The 22842-nt window shown below is 38.1% G+C and overlaps 1 protein-coding gene across 4 annotated transcripts in view; it reads left to right on the top strand.

Annotated features, from left to right (window-relative positions):
- The window catches only part of TP63 (tumor protein p63), a 253158-nt gene that overhangs the window by 133780 nt on the left and 96536 nt on the right, over positions 1-22842 (top strand). For 2 of the 4 annotated variants that reach the window (XM_066241190.1, XM_066241191.1), the window contains exon 1: positions 16101-16276. The exons of 1 other annotated variant lie outside the window; for it this stretch is intronic. In XM_066241190.1, the coding sequence (XP_066097287.1) occupies positions 16235-16276 (42 nt within the window). In that variant the 5' untranslated portion in view covers positions 16101-16234. Of the gene's footprint in view, positions 1-16081; positions 16277-22842 lie in introns of those variants that run through there. One more of the 4 variants, XM_066241189.1, reaches the window with a different exon arrangement.

Here is a 22842-nt window from a genome sequence, read left to right as displayed (position 1 = left end):
TTAAAAAACAGTTGCAAAGCATTGGGACAACTTATTTTCCACCTTCGGGTTTTATATTGCCTGTCTCTAAAATGAAAGTATTTAGTTCTATGATTTCTAAAGCTTCCTCATGATATGATAGTTTTCAGATCTACTTTTACCAGTGCTTAGGATTACTGCTCATATTATCATCACTATAAGCCAGGCATTCTCTTCCATCCTTATCTTTGCAATATCAATTTTTTTTTCTCAAAAAAAAAATGACAGAGTCCTGTCTCCTTTCCCTGCTGTTCTTGCTGGGGCTCAGGAATGGAAAGTGACACTATTGTTATGGGTATGTCCACTTACAGTCCTAGGAAATAATGGAAAAACTATTTATGAGCCAATGCTTAATTGACTGCTAACTACTGAGACTCATAGTCTCATAGAAGTATAGTGATGAAGAAATGAGACTTGGTCTTTGAATACCTAAATCATTCTGAGAACAGAGGCCAGCCCCACTGGGGTAGGGTCCTTCAAGGCTGTGGATCTAAATGTAAATGTCAGCCCCAGCTGGACAGAACACTAAACTTCCTAATTAACCTTGCAGGTCAGTCTTTGAAGAAACACGGATATAGCATGCAACAGTTTAAAAAGGCACTCAGTGCATTATTTGCTGAGGTCAGAGGGTAAACACTGTTGTGACAGTTGGGTGCGCTTGGAAGGCACACATCTCTGGGGAGGATGCGACCGTGAAGAGCAGTGACTGGGGGTCAATGGCAGAAGACAATCCTTTTGATTTTAGGGTACTTGGGATATTCTTTCAATTCACAGGAAGATTTTCTATTTTTCATCCAAGGAGTTAGAAAAATGGAACCATAGAAGATAAGAGGTGAGCTACCACAGATCTTTAACTTCAGGAAAGTTAAATCATAAATTATAAATCATAAAGGCTTAATTACCTTAAATATAAAAAAGCTGGAAAGAATTCAACCCTACCACAGTCTAGTCTTATTCCAATATGTCTTTCCTACTCTATCTTACATCTCCCATGTCTTCCATGCTTGGCAAACTCTGTCTTATTGTTCTGAATACATGATTGCATGTCTCTGTCATTTGGCCCATGCTGTTGTTTTATTTTAGGAACGGCCTATTCCTCTTCTTCCAAAAATCTCTCTCAACCGTAAAGATTCAGGTCCTTATGGTCTCACGAGGAGTCAATCACTCTTTCTTCTATGTTTCTATGGAACTATTACATGCAACTTAATACTTAGCATTTATTTTAGTTACTATTTTATATGTATTTCATCTTGAAGGGTAATATATTAGTTTTTTAAAAAATAGCCTGACCGGGCGGTGGCGCAGTGGATAGAGCATCGGACTGGGATGCGGAAGGACCCGGGTTCGAGACCCTGAGGTTGCCAGCTTGAGTGCGGGCTCATCTGGTTTGAGCAAGGCTCACCAGCTTGAACCCAAGGTCGCTGGTTCCAGCAAGGGGTTATTCGGTCTGCTGAAGGCCCGTGGTCAAGGCACATGTGAGAAAGCGCAATGAAAAACTAACGATTGATGCTTCTCATCTCTCTGTTCCTGTCTGTCTGTCCCTGTCTATCCCTCTCTGACTCACTCTCTGTCTCTGTAATAAATAAATAAATAAATAAAATTATTAAAAAAAAATATGTCTCTTTCTTTAGATCAGGAAGTCTAGGGACAGATAGTGAGTCTTATCCTTCATTGGATCTTGTTGCAAGACCATAGACAATAAAGTTAATCTTATGAAATGTGAATGTGTGCAAATGTGTGAGTGAGAAGAAACAAAAAGGTCTCTAACCAATGGTCTCTAATATCCTTTCTAGTATTCACATATCCCTAATGGTTCTATGATTTGACCTTAAAATAAAATCAAAACAGCTAATTTTTAATCAGCTACCATTTATTGACTTCCATTTTTCTGTCTAGATTCATCAGGAAAAGAGAAGAGGTAAAACTCAAATTTGACAATTTGCCCAAAGAAGTGAACCAATTAAGCAATTTTGAACTGTCCCTCCCTAGAGTAACAGGGAAGATCAGAAGGGAGGTGGTCTGATGCTTGAGGATGATGCATGAGTTTCAGTTTATCTAGTCTTCTTGCTATTGGCCATGATTAAGATTTTATTATGATTACCAAATAAAAATCTTAAAAATGTGGACCACTGGAGGAATGAGTTTACAGAAGAAGCTTAATACATCTTCTAATCTAAAGGGATGTTCCGCCTGAAGCGTCTGTACTCTGGTTTCGCCATAACCTTACAGATCAGGATGCACTGCTTACACTGTGATTGGGTCAGTCATTTGATATACTGTAGCTTCAACTCCTTTACCTGCAGAGAATTACAAAACCTAGTGAATAAAAGGAATAATTAAAGAAGACTACATAGTTGATTAAGTTGGAAGTAGTATACCCAATGCATCCACTTAACAATTGAGATAACAAATAGTTTCTCAGTTTTATTTTTCCTTTGGTTGGGGCCAGCTGCTCTACAGTGTGTGTGTGTGTGTGTGTGTGTGTGTGTGTGTGTGTGTGTGTGTGTGTGTTCACATTGGTTATAATATATATGGATTATTTGCCACCTATTCTTTCTGTGATTTGAACACAACTATACTTGTTTCCATCTGAAGAAATGATTTCTTCATTGGTTTTAGGAGGCTATAATACTTAATTCTCCTTTACATCTAAGCAACATATGTTTTAATCCTAAAGCACATTTAGTCTTTGCTGGAAATTACCTATATTTTTTAGATGCAGCACTCCTCTTGAGGTTGTTTGTTTGTTTTAATCTCTCTGATAACTGTTACGGAGTAGTCCTGTTAAAGATCTGTGCAGACAATGTTTTTTCACAAAACCAAAACCAAACCAGTGGCGTCCTTAGGCCAGAAGATCTGGCTTAACCACCAAGGTCACAGAGGCACACCTGCCTAGTTGCACCACTTTTTAACTGAGTTGCGAATCAGGCTTAGGATGCTGGAATTAAGTCAGCTTATTGTGCCTATAGCAGTAGGAAGCTCAGGAGAACATTACGAGAAAAAAGCACTGAAGGGGAAAGAATACCTTTGGGAGTCATTCATGGCCCCAGGATCTCTTATTTCTCCTACAGAGCATGCAGAAAAATTGATGTGCTTCAAGACAGAATCCCTCCCCATTGTTGGGGTGTGCATGTGAGAGGGTTATCTCTTCTGTGACAGGGCAACTTATGTGTCACGTGAGAGCATGCAGCCTTAAGCATAGTTAACGTGTGGACTTGAATATAACTTTTAACACTGCTGTAACCTGATTTCATTATCGGAAATTGGGGGGGAATAAGGCCATGCCTGCTTTATAGGAGTACCTTATGGATTAAACCAGAATAGTCATCTAGCAAACAGAATTTGAGAGCTGATTCTGCACACTTCCTAAACTGCAGGAAGTACAGAACTAAATTGGGCATCACCCTTGCCCTTGATCTCATATTTTAGTGTGGGTTTCAGAATTTAAAAGTAATGAGATGAATCTATAATAATTTAGATATCCCCAGAATTGAGTAAAAAATTAGAGGCTAAAGCAACTGGCTGCCTAAGGAAGACAAGAATGGACCCACAGAATGGACCCACAGCACAATGCTGGGTAATTAGCAGACACTCAAATGTTGACCAAGATGGAGGTAACATGCATGAGTGTTAAAGAACATATTTGAGTTTGCCTGTCAGAGACAATAGGGGAGCTGGACTATACAAAGCTGCCGATTTATGAAATATAAAATATATGTACTCTTAAGCTACAATGTGGGGTACATTTTCAAATGCTCTTATTATTCATTCTAAACTACTGCAGCCTTCTTTGACCATTAATAGGACTTATGCAGTAGATGTACTTGATTAAGACTATCCTAGACAGAAATCTAACATATTCTAAAATTAGAATTTTTCACGGGGTTCTTACCACAACATTGGTGTGTGTTCTTGAGGTTGGACTTGGTTTCTATTTTGGTAAACAGTTTCTAGGTTTCATCTCCAGATCTTTCCTTGTGGGTCCTGCTTTCTAATTCCAGGGGTGCTTCACTTTCTTCTCCAGTCAGGACAAAAATGACACCAGGAAGCCACTTATTGTGATGTATTTACTATTACTGCTATTATTCTTAATCATTTTTATTTTATTTATTTTCAACTGTTTTTTATATTTAACACTATTTTGTGTTAGTTTCAGGTGTACAGAGCAGCGGTTAGACAATCACATACTTTACGAAGTGTTCTCTCTGCTATTTCTAGCACCCAACTGGCACCACACATAGTTATCACAATATTGTTGACTATATTTCCTATGCTGTACTTGATATCCCCGTGACTGCTTTGCAACTACTGATCTGTACTTCTCCATCCCTTCACCCTTTTCGCCCAGCTCCCAACCTCCTTCCCCTCTGGCAGTCACCAGTCTGTTTGCTGTATCTGTGAGTTTATTTGTATATATTGTTCTTTAGAGTCTACGTATAAGTGAAATCATATGGTATTTTCTTTTTCTGACTGACTTATTTCACTTAGTATAATACTCTATAGTTCTATCCATGCTGTCACAAATGGTAAAACTTCTTTCTTTTTTATAGCTGAGAAGTTATTTCATTGTATAAATGTACCACAGCTTTTGTACCCACTCATCTACTGATGGGCACTTGGGTTGCTTCCAGAGTTTGGCTATTGTAAATAATGCTCCAATGAGCATAGGTGTGCATGGTGTTTTTTATTATTTTTGTGGACCACTGTCCTCTATACTATACCCTAGAGTAAGTGGAAATAGTTTCCTGAGACAGGTCTTTCCCCCCGTGGCCTGTTGTACAGAGAGAAGACACTGGAACTCCTAGAACATATAAATTAAAAGGAGCAAAATGTGATTTATTTTTCCCCTGGAATTCATCTAGAACTCCAAAATAAACATATCTTTTTTTTTTTACTGGAAAAATTTTCCCCTAGAAAGGGCAAATAGGATTTATACAAGAAAGAAAGCTGCATTGCCTCAAAATACAGCCTCCAGGAAGAATGAGGCATCCTCTGCTCACCGTGTTATTTATGCCGAGGAGAGAAAAGTTGAGGAACTTAAACTGAAGCCTAAAATTTCAGGGTTGCAAGCTTGATAGAAATAACCGGTCTATAAAATCAATGACTTCATAGACTTTTTTTTTTTTCTGAAGTTGGAAACGGAGAGGCAGCCAGACAGACTCCCGCATGTGCCCGACCGGGTCCACCCAGCATGCCCACCAGGGGGCGATGCTCTGCCCATCTGGGGCATTGCTCTACTGCAACCAGAGCCATTCTAGCACCTAAGGTAGAGGCCATAGAGCTATACTCAGCGCCCGGGCCAACTTTGCTCCAATGGAGCTTCGGCTGCGGGAGGGGAAGAGAGAGACAGAGAGGAAGGAGAGGGGGAGGGGTGGAGAAGCAGATGGGCGCTTCTCCTGTGTGCCCTGGCCGGGAATCGAGCCCAGGACTCCTACACGCCAGGCCGGTGCTCTACCACTGAGCCAACCAGCCAGGGTTCACAGATTTTTTGGAAGAAAATACCACAAGGAAAAGATGTGAGATAATAAAGTCAAGAGGAATATTGTCTGTCTTCATCAGTAGTGAAATTCAGATCATGGTTAAATTGACACATATGAACTCCCAGGAAACTAAAATTACAGGTATAGAATGCCAGACATACAACAAAACTAAGTCCATTTAACAGATTGGAAAACTTCAAGATGAAGGTGAAATGTCCTTCTTCAAGTAAAATAATTTATATCAGAAACAGAACTTATCCCAAAGACAATGACTCTAGGAGCATTGATGATACTAAAAGGCAAGATAGGTTATCTTTCCTATGGTTTTCAGTAGAGTAAATTATATAGAAACTGGTTTTGAATTGGACTATAACCCAGTATGGAACAAGAGGAAAAGGTTAAGTGTTATACTATTAGCTTGAGTGAGATTTGTTCTTTATGCCTTCAAGAAGAGAGACTAACTCAAAATGACAGAGGTGAGAACTGGACCCCAGGTTCCTGCTGTGGATTTCAGGGCTCTCCCCTCGGCTTCAAGTGGGTGACTGACTGCATCGCCTCCGACTACCTACTGTGGCAGCAGCTATGGGGAGGATGTGGTGGCAAGTAGCTAGCAAAGCAATTAAATATAGTTTTAATCAGACTATTTACTGAAACACTAGAAGGTCTTGTGTTTTTTAAAGAAGAATTAATAGAAGATATTTAGTAGCCATGTTTAGAACTGCAGATGTAAATAAACAAAATGACAAAAGTGTACTAAAATCTATTTTAAAAAAACTATGATAAACTACTGCTAGATAGTTGGTTAGGAGGTTACATGTTATAATATAGGGTGATATTTTGATTTTACAGATAAATATTTAAAGAAGCTAAGTAAACACACCAGTTTTCAAACAAACACAAGTTAGTTTGAAAGACCAGTTCTTTCACAAGGAGCCCAATCTATGGTGATGGAGATGAGTATGCTTACTTAAATGAATATATAGTAGCATTATGAGGAGATGAATTTTGTTTGTGAGTTTTTACTCTAAAATATCAAAAATATTTTAAATAATAGTAGCTGCTAACAATGTGGTAGAGCGAGCTCTATTTTACAGTGTTAGTCTAAACATAAGCTAGCATAATATCTGGAAATCAATGCAGTAATATCTATTGGCCTTTAAAATACTTCTAATTTTTAATTAAATAATTTAGCTTCTGATAGTGTAGTAATTTTTTGCTTAAAGGTTATAGTGTTGAAGAAATACAAAACAAATTGAATGCTCAATTAATGAGTAAAAAGCTAAATCAATTCAATAAGATTGTAGTAATTTTATTACATTGTGTGTTTAAAAAAAATACATAAAACTGCCTCACCAGGTGGTGGTGCAGTGGATAGAGTGTCAGACTGGGATGCAAGGGTCAAGGTTCGAAAGCCCAAGGTCGCCAGCTTGAGCACAGTCTCATCTGGTTTGAGCAGGGCTCACCAGCTTGAGCCCAAGGTCGATGGTTGAGCAACGGGTTACTCGGTCTGTTGTAGCTCCCTGGTCAAGGCACATACGAGAAAGCAATCAATGAACAACTAAGGTGCCACAAAAAAGAATTGATTTTTAAAACATACAAAATTGTATGAACTATGTGTCTCTGAAAAAGAATATATCAAAAATTTAATAATGATTACTTCAAGATTCCGAAATAAATGACGAAAGATGTCATTTTAAGGTAATAAAATAATCCAAATTTTTTGTTTTAATATACATATAATACTAAAAAGCAAACTGAAAAATATGTCAAAGGGTTAATCTCTTTGTTAATAAAAAGAATACTGCTACTCTTATGGAGTAGGTGTGAATGGGGGAGACAAAAGACATTAATAGATCATTTAAAGAAGAAATGCAAAGGGCTAATAAACATTGAAATATATGTAATCAAACCTCACTAGAAATCAAGGAGATTCACACTAAAATAAGAAAATATTTCTTCAATTGTAAAGGTGGGAAAGATAATCTTTAATATGTGCTCCTTATTCTCATAAAAAATGCAATTTCATGCAGTCCTTTTAGAAGTAACTTAATTCCATAACAAGTGACAATTATATAACCTTTGACCCAGTATTTTTTATTGTGAGAATATGCAAATGCTTATAATAGTATAACTTAAAAAGTTATGTTGAGTATGATAGTAATTTTGTTTACAGTACATATACATAAATACAGGAGAACAAATACATTTTTTATTTTGATTTTTTAATTTTGCCTATAAATATAACATTATTTTTGTAATCTAAATTTTTTTCAATGCAAAATGAAAGAAAATGTGAGCCAAGATAATATTATTTCTGTACTTTTGTTTCTATGTGGACTGTTTTGGAGCCCTTCAAAAGTTACAAGCTATTTAAATCTGGGAAAATGGTTAAAAATACTGTTGTTATAATCATAGCGTAAATATCTGTGGTCAATGAGCTGTATCACTGCTATGGACATGACATTGAAGGAGGGATAAATACTGGGGGGAGGATATATGAAAACACAGTCTTACTGTACAACACAGTGAGTGCATTCAGAGACAAAGTCTCGATTTGAAAATTTAGCACTTGCAACTCAGTGTCTTCACCTTCAACTGATACAGGGATAAGAACAATACCTAAATCATATATATATATATATAAAATATTATATTTAATTTTTAATTTTTATTTAGAAAACTAACTTTTTTTTTTTTTTTGGTATTTTTTTTCTGAAGCTGGAAACGGGGAGAGACAGCCAGACAGACTCCCGCATGCGCCCGACCGGGATCCACCCGGCACGCCCACCAGGGGCGACACTCTGCCCCTCCGGGGCGTCGCTCCGCTGCGACCAGAGCCACTCCAGTGCCTGGGGCAGAGGCCAAGGAGCCATCCCCAGCGCCCGGGCCATCTCCGCTCCAATGGAGCCCCGGCCGCGGGAGGGGAGGAGAGAGACAGAGAGGAAGGAGGGGAGGGGGGTGGAGAAACAAATGGGCGCCTCTCCTATGTGCCCCGGCCGGGAATCGAACCCGGGTCCCCCGCACGCCAGGCTGATGCTCCACCGCTGAGCCAACCAGCCAGGGCCTAGAAAACTAACTTTAACATGATGTAATTGATCAATAAGAGTGCATAGGTTTCAGGTAAACATGTCCATAGTATTTGAACAGTTGATTATGTTGTAGACCCATCACCCAAAGTCAAGTCATTTTCCATCACCTTATATTTCTCTCTCTTTACACTCTTCCCCCTACGCCCTACCCCAAACCCCTCCATCACACCCCCTTCCCTCTGGTAACCACTTTACTTTTATCTATGTCCATGAGTCTCAGTTTTATATCCCACCTATGTGTGAAATCATACAGTTAGCTTTCTATGATTTACTTATTTCACTCAGTATAATGTTCTCAAGGTATATCCATGCTGTTGTAAATGGCATTATGTCATCATTTTTTATGGCTGAGTAGTATTCCATTATATATATGTACATCTTCTTTATCCAATCCTCTATCAAAAGTTGTTGTTGCCTGACCTGTGGTGGCGCAGTGGATAAAGCGTCGAACTGGAAATGCTGAGGTCACCGGTTTGAAACCCTGGGCTTGCCTGGTCAAGGCACATATGGGAGTTGATGCTTCCAGCTCCTCCCCCTTGTCTCTCTTTCCTCTCTCTCTCTCTCTGTCTCTCTGTCTCTCTCCTCTCTAAAATGAATAATAAAAAAAAAGTTGTTGTTACTATGTCTTGGCCACTGTATATAATAATGGTGATGAACATGGGGGTGCATGTGTCTGTATATAATAGTATTTTTTTAGTTTTGGAGGTAAATACCCAGTAGAGGGATTGCTGGGTCATATGGTCATTTTAGTCTTAAATTTTTGTAAAATCACCAGACTTTCTTCCACAATGACTGTACTAATTTATATTCCCATCAACAGTGAATGAGGGTTCCTTTTTCTCCACAGCCTCTCCAACAGTTCTAATTACCTGTCTTGTTGATAATAACTAATCTAACAGAAGTGAGGTGGTATCTCATTGCAGTTTTGATTTGCATTTCTGAAATAACTAGTGAAGAGAATCATATATTCTTAATAATTAGTTTGATATGCTTTGAAGAGCTCTTTCCATAAAAAAAATTACAGCCTGACCAGGTGGTGGTGCAGTGGATAAAGCATTGGACTGGGACACAGAGGACCCACGTTCAAAATCCTGAGGTCATCAGCTTGAGTGGAAGCTCACCAGCTTGAGCACAGGGTCACTGGCTTAAGCATAGGATCATAGACATGCCTCCATGGTTGCTGGCTTTAGTCCAAGATTGCTGGCTTGAAGCCCAAGGTCACTGGCTTGAGCCCATGGTCGCTGGCTTGAGTCCAAGGTCACTGGCTTGAGCAAGGGGTCACTTGCTCTGCTGTAGCCCCCCCCCCCATCAAGGCACATATGAGAAAGCAATCAATGAACAACTAAGGAGACTAAAAAGCCACAATGAAGAATCGATGCTTCTCATCTCTCTCCCTTCCTGCCTGTCTGTCTCTTTCTCTGTCTCTGTTTCTGTCTGTGTCACAAAAATAAATTACATAGAGAATCTAAACAGTGTCCATCATTTTACCTTCTAGTTAAAGGTCTACAAAAATCAATTATAGCTTGAGTATAATGGTAAGATTTAGGACAAAACTCATCTCCCCTCCTGAGCACATACATAAAGCTTACTTATTTTTCAGAGCCCTGCTAGTGACCCTAAAATGTACATGATCTTATATCTTGCTTTAGAATTTATCCTTGAATTAAAGAGAAAATTAATCAAATTGAATTAATTTAGTGGCCTTCAATCGTTTCAACAAATGCTAATTTTCTCACTTATTTGAAGCAGCAGGGGAAAGAAATCAGTTAACTTGGGAAAGGTTAAGAGCTTGGAAAATTACTCCAGGTGTTCTGTGGGTCATCCTTTAACTTTATGGTAACTGCATTAAAATCATCTAGTTGATTTAATTCTGAAGCAGTTGGAAAATCCCAACATTTCTTAGCTTTTACCCATGCTGTCTAAAAGTTCTTTTTTGTTTGTTTGTTTGTTTGTTTTTTTGTTTATCATGCTGACAATTTTTCTTTTTGACAAATAATTATTGAGGGTTTGAGGTACTGTCCCGATATCAAAAGCATTTTTTCTATCCTATTTTAATTAGATACTGTGCATTAAATCCTATAGGAAAGGCATACTGTTCAAGTTTTGAGTTCTTTCTTCTAGAATTAAACTGTTCAATCAAATTCTTCAGGCTTTTACACACAAAATGATATATGATAAACAGAAATGTGCTCCAACCTCAGAAGTTCATTGGGGGACACAGAGAAGCATACCATTTTTTTGCATTGTAAAATAGCATTTTAGTTTTTTAAATATACATTCATATAAGAGAAGATTGGACTTCAACTATAGACTTGGATAACTCCTCATGAAGGTGGCATTTAAAAAGTCTGGAAACGTTTTGATTTTTCCAGTAAACAGAATGAACGCATTTACAACTAAGAGACCAGATTGAACAGTGGGGCAGAAATAGTCACCAGAGGCCAGAATGTGGCAAGTAGAGTGAAATACAAGGAAGGGGGGAGGCTGAGAGGACAGCTTGGGACCAGACTCTGAAGAGTCGAGTGCCTGTGAAGGTACTGGGTTTTGTCCCATTGGCATTGAGGTAGCCCGAGGGGATGGGATCAGTTGTAGTGTAAGAAAGGTAAGTGATGGTGAGGGACTCTACAGGAAACAGACGGAAGTAGAGACAGTGATGGATATATCTTTATCTTTCTCATTCTGGTAAATTTTTAGTTAAAGCATAGAAGGATCGATACGTTTAGAACCAGGTATGTATTCTTTCTTGGGGTCTCAACTGCTTCTATAAAAACAATCTTTGTGGCCCTGGCCAATTGGCTCAGCGGTAGAGCGTCGGCCTGGCGTGTGGGGGACCTGGGTTCGATTCCCGGCCAGGGCACATAGGAGAAGCACCCATTTGCTTCTCCACCCCCACCCCCTCCTTCCTCTCTGTCTCTCTCTTCCCCTCCCACAGCCAGGGCTCCATTGGAGCAAAGATGGCCCGGGCACTGGGGATGGCTCCTTGGCCTCTGCCCCAGGCGCTAGAATGGCTCTGGTCGTGGCAGAGCGACTCCCCGGAGGGGCAGAGCATCGCCCCCTGGTGGGCAGAGCGTCGCCCCTGGTGGGCGTGCCAGGTGTATCCTGGTTGGGCGCATGCGGGAGTCTGTCTGACTGTCTCTCCCCGTTTCCAGCTTCAGAAAAATACCAAATAAATAAATAAATAAATAAATAAATAAATAAATAAATAAAAACAATCTTTGTTTACTTTAATAAATAACTACTCAATCTTAGCCAAATTTATACAACCTTCTTTTAACTTCCTTTTTTCTTAATTTTATAGAATTAAGGTCTTCATAAGGGAACTCACTAAACCACTTATCTCCGTTGCATGACTTCATGAAACACCTGAGCATCTTCCTCTCTGTACTCTCCTCAACCACTGAGTACAGACATAGATCAAGAAGCACAAAATGCTTCCAGTGTTTACATTCTAGAGTTCTCTAAGGACCATGTTCTTTACCCAACCATACAGAAAAAATGCTTGCCGCACATATGATGAGGGGTTAATATCTTTGATGTACAAAGACCTCTTCCATAAATAACTTTTAAGAAGGATATTCAATAAAATGTTAACACTATTATCAGGAAAACAAATATGTTTCCCCCATATCTTGAAAGACTACTGCTGCCAATGCTGGCTATAGCAGTGATATCTTCATCCAGGAGGCAGTACTGACCCCTAATTTGAAGACTGAAAAATGTGAGGGGATCCCGGCCAGTTAGCTCAGTTGTAGAGTGTCAGCCCAGCATGTAGAAGTCCTGGGTTTGATTTCTGGTCAGGGCACATGGGAGAAGCGACCATCTGCTTCTCTTCCCCACCCTCTATCCCTTCTCTCTCTCTCTCCTCTCTCTCCCTCTCCCTCTCTCTCTCTCTCTCTCTCTCTCTCATTCTCCCTCTTCCCTATCCCCCCCACCATAGCTATGGCTCGATTGATTTGAGCATAATGACCTCCGGTGCTGGGGATGGCTTCGTGGAGCCTCCACTTCAGACACTAAAAATACTTCAGCTGGTGAGTATGGGCCCCAGATGGGCAGAGCATCGGCCCCAAATGGGGGGTTGCCAGGTGGATATCAGTGGGGCACATGTGGGAATTTCTATCTCCCCTCCTATCACAGTAAGAACGAAAGAAAGAGAGAAAAAGAAAGAGAGAGAGAAAGAAAGAAAGAAAGAAAGAAAGAAAGAAAGAAAGAAAGAAAGAAAGAAAGAAAGAAAGAAAGGAAGGAAGGAGAGAAAAAGTTGTGAGGGAAATGGCTGAGAATAGAGTCTAATTCTTGAGTGTTTGGGAAACCCACTTAAAGTCTTGGAATGTATTTATCTGCAACATGGTGATAATAAATACCTATGTAACTCAGTTGTTAGAAAAATTAACACACATTTCTAAACTTCTGAGATCCAAGGATAAGCATTGTTTTGTGGCAAGTTTAGTAAATACCCTCCTGATAAAATAAATCTATGGGATTTTTACATCAGGTATGCACACTAATTCTGAAATATTATCAGATATACTTTAATTACCTCTTTCATGGAAACGGTGCAAAATTCTAATTTAAATGCATTATTAGCTAATTTTCTGTTGTGAGGATATTTTTCAGCAAAAGAACACAAAATTTCCCCCAATACATTGTACCTTTTCCTTTATGTCATTTAAACATTTTAGTATCTGCTCAACTAACTGAACTGCTTCAATTATACAGTTCAGAGATGAGCAAATTAGGGTACAAATATTCAAGTAAAATTTTTAAAATGTGAATAATCCTCTCAATCACTTCTGTGAATTCTGAAGAAACTTTTTGAAATGCTCTTCAGAAATCATTTAGTTCTGCCCCTCATTTCACAAATGAGGAGTCTGTATGCAGGGTGGTTAAGTAACTTGCCCCAAGGGCACAAAGCTAGCTAAAGGCAGAGCTGGGAACAGAGCCTGTGTCTCCAACTTGTCCAGTAACCTAGTCTGGAGCTCTTTTCCCTCAACTACACAAAGCAGCCGTGACAGATATATCTTATGTATAATATAAGTAGGTCTTAAATTTTGTTCAGAATCTTGGTAGGTAGAGACCATAGTCAGACTTGATTGAGCTGAAGGCCGAGGTGGTAGATAGATAAAATTTGACTCTCTATTAAATCCTGATAGAAATCTCTTGGCTTTGTGAAAGATAAAACTGGTTTATATTTTGATAGAACATTACCAACAGTTGAGATTTAGGAGTTCAAATATTTACAATATTCCACTAGTGTAAAAAAGAATGCAATAATGACTTTCTGGGCAGTGTGCTAACTTATGGTGTTTGAACACTGATTCCCAAGCCTGACTCATTCAAGACTGCCTAGTATGTTATATAAAATACACACATCAGGACTGTATTACTGGAGAGTCTGATCTGGGGGGGTTAGGGATATGTCCAGAAATCTGTTGTTAAAATGCACCCTAAGGTCCTGGCTGGTTAGCTCAATCAGTTAAAGCGTCATCCCAGAACACCAAGGTTGTGGGTTCGATTCTCAGTCAGGGCACATACAGGAAGCAACCAATGAATGCACAACTGAGTGGAATAACAAATGAATGCTTCTCTCTCTCTCTCCCTTCCTCTCTCTCTATATCTATCCCTCTCCCTCCTTCCCTTCCTCTCTGTGTCTCTCTAAAATCAATCAATAAATTTAAAAAATTTTTAAAGCACCCTGGATGATTCTCAGGGTCACCCAATTGTTTGAATCACTGGAATACAACACAGGTCTAAGGAAGCAACCGTCTGCTCTCTGCTATTGATCCTGAAGCAGTCAGGAAGTGTAGAATTTAAATATATGCTACAAATAATTATACAGCATATTTTAAGTATTTTTTTCTCTGTCACTGGTACTCATTTGGTTAATTACAGGTAGTTAGAGGTCATCTTCCCAATATTTCAGTGAAAAAATAAACATTAAGTGTGATATAAATTTGTAGTGTTATAGAATGTTGTCATATTCTTGAACACGAGATCAAATAATATTACTGAATTCTTTTTGCGGAAAGAAAGGAAGGAAGGAAGGAAGGGAGGGAGGAAGGGAGGGAGGGAGGGAGGAAGGAAGGAAGGAAGGAAGGAAGGAAGGAAGGAAGGAAGGAAGGAAGGAAGGGAGGAAAGGAGGGAAGAAGAAGAAAGGAAAGAAAGAAAAAAAATTCTTACTAGGAACTCAGAGGCTTTAAAATAAATATCACCCCAAAGATCACATCATCTTTAATGTGCATGCTTTGTATTGATACAAAATGAGAAGTAAAGTAGAGGCTAATCAAAGGTCATGAATATATTGACAAATTTTATTTCTAAATTTTATGTACCATCTGATTTTGGATTCTAATTTTCTTCTCATATTTTTAGCTTCTAATTTTTAGAAGAAATCTAAATATTCACTTACAGATATCTTGGCTAGTTTTAACTTTTAAGCAGGACAAAGGGAATTGGCTTCCCCAATTGAAAGTGGGAAATGATTTTTAGATATATATCTAACTGAATTACGTGGAATACTCAGCAGTAAGTGACTCACAGAATAACTATCAGCGTGCATTTCATCCTCACTAAATCCTGGTAATCAAAACCTAACTCTACACGAATGTTCTTATGTATTTACATAAGTATATTTTTAAGTCAAAAGTTAATTAGTCTTTCACACTGAAATATTTAGTCTTTTTATTAATAATTTATTTCCTGCTAATAGAAAAAGATATCATCCTTGAACATTAATAAAAACTAAATATAGTAGAGAAAATAAATATGCAAATAGATAAGCTATTGTGTTGATTCATGTCTCCAGAAATACCAGTTGAAAAAAGCCATTTATTTAAGGGCTTTAAAAAAACAATGGGCACATTTCCCAGGATTTCTATTTCCTGTACATAATATGGATGTTTGTTTGTTTTTACAAGTTAACGGGACCATGCTCTGAAAAATCAAGTGGCTTATGTTGGCATAGTTTTGTATGAAACCACTGGGATTTCTCTGGTGAAATGAGTTGAAACTTTTCAGCTATCAGGCAGTGGATTTTAATTTTTATACTGAGGAGATAAAACCATAGATTTGAGTATTTTCTACTCATTTCTAACTTTGTGTAATCAGTTTTGAAACTCTAGATCTAGGTTTAAAAAAAACCTACAAAAACTTTCTCTAAAGTTTTACTTTTCAGTTGCAAAGTGTAAAACAACTTTCTGAAATGCCTTTGCAAGTCCTGGTGGTTGGGGAGATTTGGTTTTGTTTTTAGGAGAGGGTGCACTTTCTTATGAAAGAGACAAGGGAAAGTTTACCTGTCTGTCTCTCCTTTTTTTTCCCTCTCTTTCTTTCTTTTTCTTTAAAGATTGGTGATAAGGAATTCTAACTACTTAATGAGATGGGAGAGGCCTCACTCCATTGGAGTGGAGGAGTCCAGGTGGAAGTTGATGGATTGGACAGGTAAAGAGAGGAATCCCGCCCCCTCATGCCTATAGTTGGGTATATATTAGGGAACCTAAAATTATGTACAGAGAGAGAAGGAGAGAGAGGGACTTGAGTTCTGTTATCTTCTTAGTAGATTCCTATTGTAAGGGTCTCAGAGGGGGTGGGGGGGGGGTTGGCAAAATCCTGGAGCCAGAAGAGAGGACAACGGCATTGATCAATCTTACAGCTAACATGTTGTACCTGGAAAACAATGCCCAGACTCAATTTAGTGAGGTAAGGTTTTTAGATTTTAGCTCTTCATTTAGAGATGTTTTCCATTGAAAATATTTTTTTTAAATAAAAGCTTATATATTTGTGGTTCTCAGTTACCCAACATAATGTTTTTGCAAATTGTACATAGAAATCTCCTTCTCTTGGTTAATGTTTTCTGTGGTGACTCTAAGGTGTTTTTTTTTTTTCCTTAAGTAAAATATGAAAAGTAAGAGAAAGGGAAAAAGAAAAATTTCTGGGTGGTGTTATGTATTTGAAAATTACTTTTTATAAGGAGAACAGAGAGCAGATCACCTTCTTAATAGATACATAGAAATGCTTCTTCTGTTGGGTATTCACATACCAGTAAGACACGTTAGTTGACTGTATCTCAACTCAGTTAAGTTCTCAGTTCTATCTCCAGACTTCATCCTAAAAGCAGATGAAGCTTTCTTAAAAAATAATAATAGTAGTAATAATCAAGTGAGATTTTTGAAGCCATCTTTATTTTAAAGTATATCAATCCAGAGACCCACCAAACCTCCGAGGAGACTTCAGTAACATCCCTGTCATCTGGCGATCGCCTTAGACTTTCACTGTGTCATGACAAAGTTACTTTGCAGTGCTGCGTTATTAAATATTTATACACAAGTACGTAGAAACGTGTACTATAGCCTGTAGGACTGTATTTAAGGAATTCATGATCTGTCTCTCTGATCTCAACATTTGTCTCAGGGATTTAAATCACTGGGCAAAGGGAGAAGAAAAGACTCCTGAAGGGACTGTAAGGCTTTGAGGAAGTTTCCTAAGGTTGAGGGAGGTCTAACAACAATATTAGTTTACATTCCTCAGAATAGGGCAGCTGTGTTGACACTAATCACATTGTTGGGGGGAGTGCGGTGTGGAGAGAGCCAGCTCAGTGTTTCGGATGAAAATGCTTGCAGGTGAATGCTTGGAAAGGTAGACTGGAGTAATCAAACTGAGCTCCTTAAAATTCAAAACGAAATGCATTGTAGTCTGGTACAGATGACAAAAAGAAGAATCTGTCACATTGACCATGTTATTGTCTAGACACCTGAACTGTGTAAATATAACAAGGGAAATATCAAGTTATCTAATGAAGGAAAAGGAAGTGCCTATTTTCCTTTACAACATTCAGCAGACTTGCTTGTTCTCAGTGGAGAAACTTGAGTTTCTTGTTTTACTTTAATATTGAAAGTTAGCTTAAATTGTTACCAAACAATTAAAAAATAGATGTAACTTTTAAGATTATATTGTTTCTATTTGATTCAATGTGGTCCAGTTTTAATCATTAGAAAAAATCTATCTGTGATATCATATCTGACTTTATATTTGTTTATGAGCTGTTTCACGACCAGTAGGTATAAGAAGGCTGACATTTGACTCTGTTTGTTTGAGTATAATGGGGTAGAAGCAAATGTTGGTTTAGATATATCCATAAGAAAAGTATAAGATTGACATAAAGTGGAAAGAAATTATTATTTCTCATGAAAGGAAAACACTGCATAAATGCAGTGATGAGAGGATATCTGTAGGAATTACTCCTGTAACAGAGGCAAAGAGTCATGTTATATGAGAGCGTATGGTCTCCTTATGATGAAAGAAAATACCTTCACATGGGTTTGACTTTATAAAAGCTTTAGGTAAATGTGTGGTCAGGTGCTTAAAAGGTTAGCAGTTGTCTGTTTTCTGTTGGAATGCTGCTAATGTATATAGAAAATATCTATGAAAAAATGATGGCTCAATTTCTCTCCGTCCCTGTGTCTTTTTGTATATTGCTACCATGAATGTCATATCTTTCTGCAAGTCTGTGTATGACACATTACCTTCATGGTTTATCCTCATGGCTTGATTTCCATTCTATTCGTATGAACAGCTTTCTTTTCTGTATAGGGTCCTGTTTAATCCTCTGTAAAAATGCAGTTCTAAGTCTGAGTACTGTATATGAAATGCCTGGGAGCAAATGGTCCAGAGATCCTGAACTATAATACAAAGTTATAACGTTTCGGGATCACCTTAAAGTAACATTTATTAGTGGTTGTCAATAAAGAAACAGCAATTTACTACTATTATTACAGAAGAATTGTGAAGGACTGGGCAGATTAAGAATGAAAAGGCCTGCACTAAATGTAGAGGACACAGATAAAGTGATAGATGTCTGGACACAGATTGGTATAACTCTTAAGAAAATAATAGGCCTCCTGAGTAATGGAGCTGCCTGTGATGGGAAAGACGGATGATACTGTTACCTTGCTGAAATAAAAACAGAGCTGATGTCGGGGTGGCGGAAGGGGATACAAAGGCACATAACACCCCATGAGAGTCAAAACTATTTTGAAACTATAACCCATTTTCAGACTTTAAATAATTCTTAAATTTAATTTGCCAGTAACTTCTTTGGGTTAACAACTGAAAAATAACATAATAACACTGGTTCTCTGTACTCCATTTTTCACCAATTTTCAGTTCCTTTCCCCGAAGCAGAGGTGGATTTTGGGAAGCTATTAATGAACAAGAAAGGGTCCGGAAGGGGAGAGCACATGGGCAGGATGTAACAGGCAGGGCTACAGTTCCACTCTTGGGTTACAATGGAGAGGCCTCCAGGGACCGACCGCAGTGCCATTGTGCCAGGCGTGGAATGACACAGCTGCTGGGACTGGTCTCAGGCTTGGAGAGAGAGGCTCAAAAGAAGAAATTCTTGACAGATTGTTTGAGTTCAACTTTCTTGCCAAATAACTGGGCTCTGTATATATGTGTTTGTACGTATGTGTGAGAGAGAAAGAAAGTCTCTGACTCCTCTTTTTATTTGTTTGTTTGTTTATTTTAAGAAAATCCCCATCTGGGGTCCTAGCTGACAAGGAAATGGTACTTTTGTAAGTGGTACTAAATGGGACTTCAAGGCTCATATGTTGAAACATCTCTCTTTGCAAATTGAGGTTGGTAATTTTTCTTTCTGTAGTTGAGAGAGCTTTAGGTATAGAATGCGTCCCATTTGCCTAAACCTTTTCTCTTTAATACCAAGGAAAGAGAGATCGAAACAGGACTGCTGTAAAAGTAGATGCTCCAAAAAGAAAAAAAAAGAGAAGTTTTTGTAAAGAACTGATATGCAAATGTAGCTGAGAGCAAAGAGAAATTGCTGAGGCAGGAGCACAAGCTCTGAGTCTAGGTCGTGGCCATGGCTGGCCTTGGGCTTTCATGGTCAAAGGAGAGTCTTTCCTGTCCCAATACTGTTTCTATGGGCTGAATTCTATTTTTCACTTAAGAGTGATCTTTCTCTTCATGGTACATAAATGTATTAACTTCAGCTTTTCCATGTGGTGTTCCTGAGATGTTGAACACCTCTGGTACAAGCAGAGTCGGGAAGAGGCACACAGGCTGTGGGTTTGATTCAGGTGTCAGCCAGGCTGTGATCCTCACTCCATGCGCAGTCTTAGATTGCACTTCTTGCTTTACAACTGCTTGACCTCAAGGCCAGAGGGTACTGGGAGAAAGAGATCTTAGATCTCAGATCATAGCTCATACCTTCTTTCACTACTATTGGAAAAATAAGTGATGGTAATAAATCACTTACCCTTTGCCTAGATAAGGAAAAAGCATGTTTGGTTTGCTTTGTTTTTTAGAAGAGCAGTGATCCTCAACAGGAGTGTGGAGAGTACAGTAGGAAGCATGAATGAATGAATGCCTGCGTTAGCTACAGCAACCAAAAATAATAGTTGCTCTTTCATCGTATTACATATATTTCCTGAAGGCATAGTTGCTAAAATTTTCTTAGACAAAATTTAGATGCTATATTTTTTCCTATTTAGCGAGTACATATCTGAGGTCATGAGATTTATGTTTATCAAGGAGGGATGTGGGTCAAACAGTTGAGAAATACATAACTACAAATGTGTTCAAGCTTTCTCTGAGCGGATATGATTCTTTTGGGTGAGACCTGAGCTGATGGGATAAGGGGGAACACGTACAACGTTCTTCCTTCATAGTAACATTACAAAGGTGAACTCTTCCTCTTGTTGAATACATTTTTAACTTCTAATTGTTTTTATCAATAAATAAGAAAGAGCAAACACTGATGCCAAAAAGACATCTCAGTGAAAAATAACTTGGTTATTTCCATAAAAGTCTTACTACTTTGAAAATAAAATTTTTTTAAGCCCAATGGATTCATAATTCTTTTCAAATGTATGATTAAAAAAAAGGTCATTAGGGTGATATAATGTTATGGTCCAGTGCTGAGTTAGTGAACTGAATTGCCTGTGAAGGCTCTGTGGTAGGGTATTGCATTTTGGTTCTAATAAGAGTGGATTGAAGAATCAGGGTAAAACAGTTGATCCAAAAATTAAGCTATAACTATATTCTTAATCTTCTTTTAAGAACACATTTTGGAGGCACAAGAAAATAGTAAGCAGTGGCTTATTCATGTGCTACTTTTCTAAACACTTTATATTTTTCACTTCTACCTTTAGTTAAGTTGTAATATTCATGCATAATAGTATTGAAGAGAAGAAATTTAGAAAATGGAGCAACTTACTTTTTGTAAACAAATGGTTACTGAGCATCAGTTACATATAAGATGGTACATGGCTATAAAAATGTATAAGATACAGATTTTACACCAAGAAGTTAACAGTTTATAGGGGAAATAAATATAAACACACATAACAGAGGGAATACCGTCAGTGTCATTTGAGAAGTGTAAGCAAAATAATATGAAGGTAAGAGAAAGAGAGTGCCTAGAAGGAGGAGGATCAAGGAAGTCCACGTGCATATTGCAGAATGCAGCTATACTTGGAAGGACAGATAGAGCTTTCTAAGTCCTAGAAATAGAAGAGGTAATGAGGCTTTCAGGTGAAGAAACAGGTCTCTGCAGAGGAACAGAGGTGAAGTAAATGCTGGTATACTCAGAGATCTCAAATAGTTCAGATGGAATTTAAAGTATGAAAGAATTAGGAAATAAAGTTAGAAATGTAAAGCAGAATAGCTCATGGAGGGCCATAACACATTTAATATAGTGGCAATGATAAGCCATGAAAGGATTTTAAACAGAGGAGTGGTATCATGGGATCTGCACTAGGGCGCACTTAGGGAAAATAAATGGCTTCGCTTAAGACTGCTGAGAAGTATAAAACCCATTTCTCTGCAATACATGTTGCCTGCCTGTTTTGCAAGAATATCTATCGCTTCTTTGAGATCTTTCGAAGGGTAGAAATGTGTTGTTTGTAAAAGCTCATATGGCTTGTGTGTTATCTGTCCATATGTAATAGCTGTGGCCCCTGTCATAGATAAGTTGGGAACAGTTAATCTTGGTTTGTCCTTATGTAATTATGTTCTATTCAAATACAATTATTAATAGTACCACTTACATTTTCAAAAGTGTTCCAGTTAGAAGACAAAGTATACGGTCATCTTAAAAACAAAGACCTCACTCTTCATTTTATTTTCTTTCCCAATCCCTAACTCCAAAATGATAAAGCAGTGTAAGTTCAGGTGTAAACTAGATACAGTGATTTTGATATCCAAGCCACAACTATTGGAATTATTTCCCCCACAGAAATAAACATTTCCTTACAACCCAGCTTTTACAAGGCTAATTAAAGACAGTCACAGTGCTAGGCACCACAAAGAAAGCAGAAAGGACTTAGTTGCAATCACTGGCCTCTGAGAATTCACAATCCTGGAGTGAAATAGGTGTTTGTAAATTATTCCAGTATAAAGCAGAATGTAGTAAGAGACACCACAAGTCCTCAAAGACAGTGAAATGGCTTCAAACTGTTCATGACGAAGGTCATATTTCACATAGTTTGAGGATCAGGATTTAGCCTACGGGGGAAAGGAGGAAGGTCATTCTGAGTAGAGGGTAGAAACTGAATAAAAATACAAGGAGAACTACACAAGACCAGATAAAAGAGCACGATATATTGACTTGGAAAAGAATAAGCTGATTGAAACACTGATCTGTATTCATTGCATATGTCAAAATGGAAAGATTTTGTAGAAACAGCAACAAAAGATGGGATGGGTTTTTATCTCACTAGAAGCTAGAGCCCATGTGTATTTTGAAAGTATGGGCAGTGTTCAGAATTTGAGATTCAAAACTTGGTCTGTGTGCTTTAGGGATGGTGAAGGGCATTATGCAGGGAGGAGAAGAGGCTTGGACTAAGTGAAGCGGAGGGTTTTCTGTTTTATTTTTTAGACTTCTGTTGAGACAGATAAGGTACCTTACCCATAAAGGGACTCATTAATTACTTTTTTTTTTAATTTCTCAAAGGTGGGAACAAAATCCAGACTGATTTGTTACTTAGGGTCAACTTTATCAAATATTTATCTTAGGATCAGGACAAGAAAACCTTGTTCTCTGGTCACTGCTCTAAATGCAAATAGTAATCCTGGAACTAAACATGAGACAACATACCACATGTGACATTTGTCCAAGAATGAGAATTCCCAGTTCTAATTCGGAAAGGATAATGCAGACGCAAATGTAGATATCCCGCCTAAGAAATAAATGACTCCTGAAATTAAACAAAAGGCAACAATAGAAATCAAGATCTTGATATTTCTTTGCTATA

The sequence above is a fragment of the Saccopteryx bilineata genome, chromosome 8 (assembly GCF_036850765.1).
Source record: "Saccopteryx bilineata isolate mSacBil1 chromosome 8, mSacBil1_pri_phased_curated, whole genome shotgun sequence".
NCBI classification, from domain to species: domain Eukaryota; kingdom Metazoa; phylum Chordata; class Mammalia; order Chiroptera; family Emballonuridae; genus Saccopteryx; species Saccopteryx bilineata.
Note: the sequence above shows the minus strand (reverse complement) of the source record. Positions and strands in the feature narration are given on the sequence as shown.